The sequence below is a fragment of the Lactuca sativa genome, chromosome 7, assembly GCF_002870075.4.
Source record: "Lactuca sativa cultivar Salinas chromosome 7, Lsat_Salinas_v11, whole genome shotgun sequence".
NCBI classification, from domain to species: Eukaryota; Viridiplantae; Streptophyta; class Magnoliopsida; order Asterales; family Asteraceae; genus Lactuca; species Lactuca sativa.
The window spans coordinates 21,897,338-21,907,159 of NC_056629.2; the positions used below are offsets into that span (position 1 = coordinate 21,897,338).

The window sequence follows — 9,822 nt, forward strand, 5'->3', positions numbered from 1 at the left end:
GGTATTAAAATATGGTGCTGATGTGGCACCCACCACATATATAATATGTGATGGATATAACCGGTTTAAGAATAAGAATATATAAAAATGTATCTATACAAAAAACTAGACACATAAATAACGAAAACTATGTTACTATTTTCTCGATTTATTATTATAAATAATATACAAGTCAATATGAGATCATTATCTTAAACTTAAATCTTGTGATTGGTTGCGACAGGTCACAGCGATCTCTGATTGGTACGTATCTTTCACGCGCTCTGTCTTTGGTGAGAGATACTAAATTAGGAATAACTAGTTAACGATTGGAATAGACACTTTCTTTCAAAGCTTTTAATCTTGCAGTACGTTGTGCATCTCTACTTGTACGTCCCTCTCTCTAAAATTTCCCAGATCCGTCTGTTTCTCTCTCTAGATTCTTCGAGTTCTTATATACACCGGATCGCTGATTGTCGAGATTAGAAGTTGTTGAAGCTTGGTTTAGTGTTTTCTTGAAGAAATCAGGGCTAAAAATGGCGCAAGCTGTGGAGGATTGGTACAAACAGATGCCTATTATCACTCGTTCGTATCTCACAGCTGCAATTGTTACCACAATCGGTTGTTCTCTTGAGGTATTTTTTTTTCTTTCGATTTCTTATAGCTTATCGAAATGGTTAAATGATGGTGTTGATGAGTTCAAAAGGGTTTGATTGTTTGTTTATTTTTGTCTGTATTATAAGATAGAACATGTGAATTTTCCCCAATTGGATTATTTGATTATGTAAATGGATCAAAGACGAAGAATCCAGGCCTATTTGGTTACAATAATTTGAATCTTTCGCATTTTGTTGAAAGGGATCGGTTGCGTGAAATTGAAGGGTTCGATCGTATGCTTGATTTCCCAATTGGATTGTTTAAGATAAATTCGTTTTGTGGTTGCTATTGTGCATTGGATTAAAGATTTAAATTACATTAAAAACTAAAAGGGCTCCTTTGAAGGAGTGATTCCCATTCATGCTGTTTGTTTTTCCAAAATTAAACAATTTTGTTATCTCCCACTGCTTTCTGGGCGTCTGTATAGGGTAAAGAATCTCATGTACTGTTTCTTTATAGGTTTATTCAGCTAGCACTATAAAGTGGTCATTGTGACTCAAAAAAGCATAATCATATTCAGTTGAGGGTAGTAAACTAGTGATTAAACCTGATTATTTATTATATTTTGCAGATCATTTCCCCTTATAACTTGTACTTGAATCCCAGACTTGTTGTTAAGCAGTATCAAATCTGGCGATTGATCACCAATTTCCTCTATTTTCGCAAGATGGGTAAGGATTCTTACACCTAATTCTGACATTTCAAGCCAAAATCATCATATAGAAACTTATATTCACTTTACAAAATGTTTATCTTTCATTTTCTTGGAATAAAGTAATGATTAGCATCTTTGTTTGACAGATTTGGACTTTCTGTTTCACATGTTCTTTCTTGCTCGATACTGCAAACTTCTAGAAGAAAATTCTTTCAGGGGAAAGACTGCTGATTTCTTTTATATGCTCTTATTTGGTGCGACTGTTTTGACCACTATTGTACTTGTTGGAGGGATGATACCTTACGTGTCAGAATCTTTTGCCAAAATAATCTTCTTGAGCAATTCACTGACTTTTATGATGGTAATTAGTTAATTTCTTTTTATATACAAATGATTTAAAACATTCTAAGGCTAATTGAAACAAAATAGAAACATAGCATCCTATTTTCATTTTATTGAGTTAGCAATAAACCCATTTTTTATTCTATTTCTACATTTAAAATGTCTTGATTTTCTTCCTTTTCTTTTTGTTTGTAGGTTTATGTTTGGAGCAAGCAAAACCCATTCATTCATATGAGCTTCTTGGGTCTCTTTACCTTCACAGCAGCTTACTTACCATGGGTGAGTTCTACATATCTATAATATCTCTAAAATTCATCATTGTATGCTAATTTATTAAATGGAAAATATCGAAAAATGGTATAAAATATAAATACATGACATCTTTCTTGTTTTTTTGCAGGTTTTATTAGGCTTCTCTGTTCTTGTTGGAGCTAGTGCTTGGGTCGATCTACTTGTAAGTTTTTACTATTTATTGTAAATTTCTCATGTAGTTTGGTGGTATTTCTCTAAAAAAAATATCTATTACTTCATATTCCCTTTTAAAGCTACAACTTTTTTTTCACCTTTTGGTGAACTAAAAAACATTTTCACCTCAAGAAAGTGCTTGATTATTTTTTTTGAATATATCCAAAATTGATATGAGCAATAAAGCTGAAAGTAAAAATAGAAAAATAATTAGGTAAATATTGTACTAAAAGTACAAACAAGTATAAAGACTGTTTCTTTTTTGGACCGAATAAACTGTCTGTCTGAAAAATTAAAAATTATCAGGGAATGATTGCTGGCCATGCCTACTATTTTCTAGAAGACGTGTATCCAAAAATGACGGGACGCCGACCTTTAAAAACGCCTTCGTTCATCAAGACACTATTTGCTGACGAGGCGGTTGTGGTAGCACGGCCTCAAGAAGTGAGATTTGCAGCACCACCCGTTGAAGAAATGAGAAGATGATCAAGCAAGATATTAAATGTTCTTTTTTCTAGAGGTGCTATGCTAATATGTTAGCTTTATACTTCTCAAATTGCACATAACTTGATGTTTTGTAAGCTGTTTGTGTAAAGAAGAAATATTGAGATTTAGTAGTAGTATATTCCTATTATTCTTTTTGAATTTTCTTTATTTTGTGGATTTAGTGTGAAGAGAGAAAAAAAATTAAAATTGTTTGCTTTTGACTAAATAGATTTAATATATGGTAAGATAAACTATAGTATGTATCAGAGTTAGTAGAGAAGGTTAGGTAAACAAGGCCTTTTCAGTCACAGATTTTTCCTTATTCAATTTCGTTTTGTATTTCTTTTAGCAGGTTGGTTTTATAATGGATAAAAACAGGTTTATGTCTGAATGTTTAAGACATCATATTTTTTACCCATAACAATATATAACAAATAAAATAAATTACTGGTGGTAATATATTTTAGTATTATTTTGGCAACATATAAGAAAGACATTGTATTTTGGCCCTTTGTGCAGTTTAAACATTGCTTTATTTTCCTTTTTTTTAAAAATTTACATTTCAACCGTTGTGACCCCCTATTTCTAGTTTAATAAACGTGGTTTGTTTTTCATTGCAACGGTTTTCATGTTTTTTTGATTTTGCATAGGGGACTAAAAGTGACATTAGAAAGTTGGATATCATTTTGGTTCAAAAGAATGACATAACACCAAATTTAGTGTTATAATGCTCCTTAACATCAAAATGGTGTAAAAAAATAGAGTGAGATTGGAAATGAATTTACACCATTTTACTGTTTTAGTGTGAAAAATGAGATATGGAGTAGTCTTGGAGATGCCCTTAAAAGGGTAAATGAGAAGTCACTCCAAAAAAAAAATGCTATTTCATAAAGAAATACGATGCGATGTAGGTGTTAAATTGTTATTCATCACATGACCCTCTATGCTAATTCATAGAGGGTTACAACTGTAATTTATTTGAAACAGGTGTGGGTTTTATTGTTCAAAATAAATCATAGTGGTTAAATCACAAAAAAGAAAAGTCAAAATATAGCTTATTGCCTAGTATTCACACACTCATAACTGAGCTATTATACTCATTATAACGTAAAAATAAAAGTGAAATATAACAAAACAAGTGTCAAGCGATTAAGATTATCATAGTTATAGTCAAATTTGTCTAACATTACTCATTCTGACATTTATCAAAACAGGCCAGAAACCAAATGGAATGACACCATTTTTTGTTCCAAATATTCAATCCACAAATCCTCCATGAAGAAATCGATCAAAACATTTCCCCAATCAACTGTTAATTCTACATCAAGAAGCAAGATAGCATCATATAAATCTGCAAATCTTGAATCCAATACTTCATCAAACACTAAATCGATCATAAACTTTTATGTCAAAAGTGAATAATGGTTAACGAATCGGGTGGTATTGTGCAGATACTCTCTTGGGAGGCAACTTTCTGAGAATGTAAAGCACAAGACCAGAGGGGAGAATCTCAACTAGCTGTTCACATCCAAAATATAAATAAATAAGTCACAAGTATGTAAAAATAATAATAATAAAAAAAATGTACAAAAAGTGAAGTACCATGTAGAAAATCAAGTTTAGAACCGGATGATCGAGTACATCTAATGAAGCTTGTGAATCAAAAGCAGATAAAACATCCTGCAATTCAACAGAATCAAGTTCAAATACATAAGGGTATTTTAGACATTTGATTGATAGTCAAACACTTGAATATCAAGTCAAAGATTGCAAGTAAATAAATTTATACTCTAAAAAGATAGATTAAATCTTACCACAAAGCATCTTATAAGAAAACATGTAAAGCATATTCCTGTCACAGATCCAACCTGCAACATTTAGCATAGATTAGATAATCGGTTGATTAAAGCTAGGGGTAGTTTAGGTAATTTCACATTTATCTCAATAATCACTGACCTCGTGAAGCTTCTTTTGTCTCCCTTTAGATTCAATAGGAAACTTTCGTAGCATGACAAATAACCTAAAAACATTTAATACAACAATTTAAGAAAGTGGGAAGAAAAAAAAATGCAAAATTCAAGTTTTGGACTAAAGGTTCTAGAAAGTCTTACTTTCCTCCATATGTCAGAAAGCCTATGGATGCCATAAGGGATACAACTGCACAATAAATGTAAAATAAGATTCCATTATTTTGTCAAGGGTATTTTAGACATTTGAAAAAAATAATCAAACATTACAATTTTCATGGCATGGAGGGAAACAGGGAGTGCTTTCCCTTTTTAAAAAAAGAGATTGTCTTTTCTTAACTTTTTATTCAATCATATGTTGAAAAAACCAAAAATGTTTTATTTTTTAATATTTCCTTCTGAATTTAAAGTTTTTTTTTTTTTTTTTTTTTTTACCTGCAACAAATATCTTTCCAAGGAATCGCACCAAGCTGCTATCATCCAACCAAAGGTATATCCAAAGACAACCCTGAAGCAAAAAACTTGTCTCAAATCAATATTCAATAACTGATATTTAAAAAATATATTTTCAAAAAAGATGGCAATTTTGTAATAAGTGAGGACTTATTGGGCAAGAATATAAGTAGCTTACTTGTATCAAGTAAACTCCTGCATTCACTGATACATAAACAATCCTGAGTTTATCCGTTGGTAAACTTTTAGCCTATTCATCATACAAGAAAAACTATAAGATATGAAGATGGTTAATAATAATAAATAAATAAATATATAAATAAATATGATCAAAGATGGATAGGTGGATTTTACTTACCTGGTGATATATCTCAGCCCAAAATAGGACAAGAAGAGTATATGTTGAGAAAAATAGTAGTCCAGGAATTTCCAATAGCATCCAAATGCACACCTAATAAGATTTTTTTTTTTTTTTTTTTTTAAATTATATGTTTGTAACAGAAATGACATGAGGCCCCTTGAGGCATGTTTACAAAACATGACATGAGATGACATGTTATACTGTGTTTGGCATACATTGGACTGACATCTTGTCTATGTAAAAGACATAAATGCCCTCATTATCCTCGTAATAGATTCTCCATTTTGTCTTGAATTTTTTATATGTTCTTTGAAAAGGTAATGTGAAAGTGTATACTCACCTTGGGATGCAAAGCAAACACCTGTAAATGAAACCCAAAGACAATGGAACGAACTGCAAAATCCAAGAGATGTATATTTGTTACTACAAACTTTTTAAGACAAAATTATTTAGTTAATGATTATTGTAATACCTCCATTAACGATGAAATTCATGAGGTGGAAAACTTTTTGTGTTGTCCAACCATACTCAGGTACTCTTAGTTCAATCCTAATTAACTGAATCTGCAATTATGTAGAGCCATGGTTGAAGTTGAAACAAATGTTATATCAAATTATCAATAAATCAATCCATATTTTGATTGATAAATGATAACCCATTAAGGATATGCATGTCAATTTGGCATGTTTCTCAGTAATCAACTTTATCTAATTGTTTTGACCTAAATAATAAAAAGACCATACTCGTAATCACTTTTACCCAAACACTCAAAATTGATTATTGCGACTATCAGATAATATCATAAGAGCACCTCATTTCAACAATTTCTATTACGATAAACTCTTCAAATGAAAACCCCTAAGCTTTAGGTAAACCTAATTTAGGGGAGTTACAATAGCCAAATCGAGATTCAAGTACAAGTTACATTGAAAATTGATAATTTGTTTAATCTACCACGTGTTAATGAGCTTAAATAAGTGTGCGTTTGTGTGTATGATATGAAGAAATAGCTTACAAGAGCAATGACGGAAACGAGGCCATACGAAGCAGAAAGAGCGAAAAAGATTCCATCTTGCCACTTTCTTGATTCGTTTATCGACTCCCACCAATCTGCGGATGACCACAGATCAATCATCTTCATCGATGACGACGACGCGATGCCCACTGGCATTCTCGTCATTTCTCACCCAAATTAACCCACAATCACGCCCCTTTTGATTGATCGATTGCCCCACGCAATCTTGATTGCAATTTGAAACTGAAACTGAAATTACTGGTTTTTCTGGCTCATCAAATGAAGAAATAAGCTGATGGAAATTGGGGAGAATCTTGGACTTGTTTTTTGTTTATGTTCGTGCAATGCCCCCCATTGATTGATTGACCTCGGGATGCACAAAAAGCAAATAAAGAAAGTAAAAAAGTGCAAGAAAGAAAAATCAAACATGAAGTTAATCGTAGTGAAAGAAGATTGTAGAGGGGAAAGAGAAATCTACAAGTTACTTCCACTTTTTTTATCAAAAGATGATTTTAATTTTTTTTTTAATTTTACAGGAGTAAATGAGAACTTTATTTTGTATATGAAATTTGAAATAAATGAAAATTCTTAGAAAAAATTTTAAAAAAATATGCAATAAATAAATAAATTAAAATTACGTATTTAGTTGTCACTTGTCAGACCCGTTATAAACGAGTAAATTATAACAAAATGTTAAATACGAAAATTTAAATTGTATTTATTAGAATTTGAAATTAAAATTTAAAATTTGAAATACTTATAGTTATTATGGTATATTTAATTTATAGAAACGAAATTAGTGATATAATGGAAAATAAAATATGAAAGTAATGACAAGTTAAAAACAAATATCTCTAAATTACCACAAATTGATATTTGACAAATTGAATGAGAGAATCATATGTGTCAATAGTATTCTTATTTATTAGGGAGGATTCATTTTCTTTTAATCTATTTTTATTTTTGGAAACGGTGGAAGTATTATAAAACCACTACCAAACGGAAAAAAAGGGCAAGAAGACAACAAAAATCGACTTACACAATGTTGAAAGGATTACAAATCCAAGCAGCCAAATTACAGTTATCAAATTTGCCATTATACATAATCCAACTAAAAACCAAAGTAATAATATTATCCACCATTTTAATTGGAGAAGATCGAATCTTCTTGAAGAGTAAGTCGTTCCTAGCCTTCCAAACCTCCCACAACACACCATATGCAATAACAGTAAGAATTTTGTGCTTTTCGGTTGGCGACAAAATTTATAAATTCGCTAACAAAGACGAACTGATGAGCCGAAATGTCACACCATTTGAAAATCCACGCCAACACAACATTAACAAAATCACAGCCAACAAGAATGCGGTTCGCATCCTTGGACCCACAGGGGCAGAACTGGCAGTTCACGGTAATATTTTTGAAACCTTAACGAGAAAGGGCAGTCGTTGAGGGGATACAGCCCCAACAAGCCCTCCACACGAAACAAATATTTTTAAGGGGAATGAGACGCGTCACTGGTCTTTGCTTTCGGGAAGTTAGGAAAGAGTCAAACAGACGTCTAAGCTCCTGCACATGAAACTTGCCATCGTTAGACAGAGGGGAGATCCAGGCGTCCGCCTAAGATGAAAGAGAAAGTTGATTAATGATCTTAGTAATGCAATTAAGTTCTAAGAGCTCCTTGTGGTTGTTGGGACGTTTAGACCAAGAACACTTGGATCCCCCATCATCTACACGCTCGTTAATGAAGGACGATTTTTTTCGGTCCAAGGAGAAAAAGTTAGGAAATCTGTCACAGAAGGCTCATTCACCTTGCCAATTGTCAAGCCAAAACAAAGTATTAGATCCAATCCCTACTTTGAAAGAGAAAACATATGATAAATCTATCCCTAAACCATACAACTCAGCCATCAAATTCACAATATTTAGCCAGACACCCGAAATCGTTTTCTTAGCTAGGGAGTTAATCGGTTTCCTATGAAGATTATAGATACCACATATGACTTTCCTCCACAACGCGTTTTGATCATTTTGTACCTCCATATCCATTTTAGGAGTAAGGCCCAGTTACTAGCTTTAAGGGATCTGATGCCAAGCCCTCCGTCTTCCTTAGAACCGAGGGCAACATCCCACACAACCTAATGGATTTTATTCCTTTCCTCCCTGCCTCCCCATAGGAAGTTTCTCTGCATTTCTCAAAATTTTCGATAACCAGAACTAGGGCTTTAAAAAGAAAGAAGGAGAAAAGTGGGAGATTGCCTAGAACAAATCTGATCAAAGTTAACAACCCCTGAAAGATAAAGTTCTAGCTTTCCAAGACGATAATTTTGTAACATCCATAAAATTCGAGCCAATTTAAAACCTTTTAAATCATTTAAACCATTCAGTTATTACGGTCATCTGCTGAACCTGAAACAATAAACTGAAACTGTAAGCTCGAAGGCTTAGTGAAATACCCCCAAAATACCAACGTCATCCCGATATAACCATAACATATAGCATCTAAGTGAACAACATGCATAATGAGCCTTCAGCCTGACTGGACTGCCTCGCAGGCCTACAGTCTATCTGGACCGCTCTCGAGCCTTCGACATGACTGGACCGCCTTGCAGAGCCTACAGCCTATCCGGACCGCTCGCCGGGTATGTTGGCTTACAACACAAAGCAGGACTGCCTCAACCCAACCCCCAACCAAACAACCATGTGCACATATAACAAATAATCACATAACAGTCTATAGACAACAAACCGATCTAATAAATCAATAGCATAACAACATCCTATAACCAGGATACTGACCTAACCGGTCACTAACATAGCATCATCCTATATACCAGGATACCGATGTGCACATAAATATCATACACTAGCTCATATCATATAACAGTCAAACCGATCTAACAGATCACTAATCATAGCAACATCCTAATAACCGGGATACAGACCTAGTCAGTCACTAAGCATAAGCATATCACCATCCTAACTACCAGGATGTAATCAATAAACATATCATGCCATAATCCGGATACAAATCCATAAAGTTCCAGCCTTGGTGCCTTAGACCCTATTGATATAGTGAGGATAACTCACCTTGCACTGTTGAAGCCCTCTGGCTGATAACTGGCAATTCCCTGAATTGTTACTCCTTCGGCTCCCCGAGCTATCAGTACCAAGACATCACTTAGTCCAAACTCAGAAATCCTTCTTAAGGTAAAATGACCATTTCACCCCTAATATAATTGGTCCATGCTTAAAGCCCGAAACTATAAAGTCCAATAAAGTCCATCAATGGCCCAATTTGTTCAAATTGGGCCCAACCCTTACATGGGCCTTTTAAATCCCATTTACTTTTATGAAACAATGACTTTCCGATGGCCCAAAGGTCCAAGTCCATTGGGCCTAATCAAGACTTAACTACATTGGGCCCACTAAGGCCCAATTCAT

The 9,822-nt window shown here is 33.4% G+C and overlaps 2 protein-coding genes across 2 annotated transcripts; one reads left to right on the forward strand and one right to left on the reverse strand.

The window, feature by feature from the left end:
• The first annotated feature begins 315 nt into the window (after positions 1 to 315).
• Positions 316 to 2,743, forward strand: LOC111890952 (derlin-2.2). The gene is made up of 6 exons (XM_023887028.3): positions 316 to 614; positions 1,208 to 1,307; positions 1,438 to 1,652; positions 1,829 to 1,912; positions 2,034 to 2,087; positions 2,405 to 2,743. Exons 1-6 carry the CDS (start codon positions 516 to 518, stop codon positions 2,582 to 2,584), a joined length of 732 nt encoding a protein of 243 aa, XP_023742796.1. The 5' UTR covers positions 316 to 515; the 3' UTR covers positions 2,585 to 2,743.
• Positions 2,744 to 3,668: 925 nt separating this feature from the next.
• On the reverse strand, positions 3,669 to 6,772 carry LOC111890959 (tobamovirus multiplication protein 1). The gene is made up of 11 exons (XM_023887035.3): positions 6,381 to 6,772; positions 5,838 to 5,928; positions 5,706 to 5,758; positions 5,363 to 5,455; positions 5,183 to 5,254; positions 4,987 to 5,059; positions 4,696 to 4,741; positions 4,541 to 4,604; positions 4,399 to 4,452; positions 4,187 to 4,264; positions 3,669 to 4,102 (listed from the first exon to the last, which is right to left on the reverse strand). The coding sequence occupies exons 1-11, from the start codon at positions 6,543 to 6,545 to the stop codon at positions 4,010 to 4,012; spliced, it is 882 nt and encodes a 293-aa protein (XP_023742803.1). The 5' UTR covers positions 6,546 to 6,772; the 3' UTR covers positions 3,669 to 4,009.
• Between the last annotated feature and the right edge of the window lie 3,050 nt (positions 6,773 to 9,822).

Bases quoted from the DNA above. Each gene is read 5' to 3' on its own strand.
- LOC111890952 (XM_023887028.3), top strand. From the start codon at position 516: ATGGCGCAAGCTGTGGAGGATTGGTACAAACAGATGCCTATTATCACT. The intron at 1,308-1,437 runs GTAAGGATTCTT...TTTGTTTGACAG, and splicing joins CCTCTATTTTCGCAAGATGG to ATTTGGACTTTCTGTTTCAC. The intron at 2,088-2,404 runs GTAAGTTTTTAC...AAAAATTATCAG, and splicing joins GTGCTTGGGTCGATCTACTT to GGAATGATTGCTGGCCATGC.
- LOC111890959 (XM_023887035.3), bottom strand. From the start codon at position 6,545: ATGACGAGAATGCCAGTGGGCATCGCGTCGTCGTCATCGATGAAGATG. The intron at 4,742-4,986 runs GTAAAAAAAAAA...TTTATTGTGCAG, and splicing joins TGGAAAGATATTTGTTGCAG to TTGTATCCCTTATGGCATCC. The intron at 4,265-4,398 runs GTAAGATTTAAT...GTTGAATTGCAG, and splicing joins TTCTTATAAGATGCTTTGTG to GATGTTTTATCTGCTTTTGA.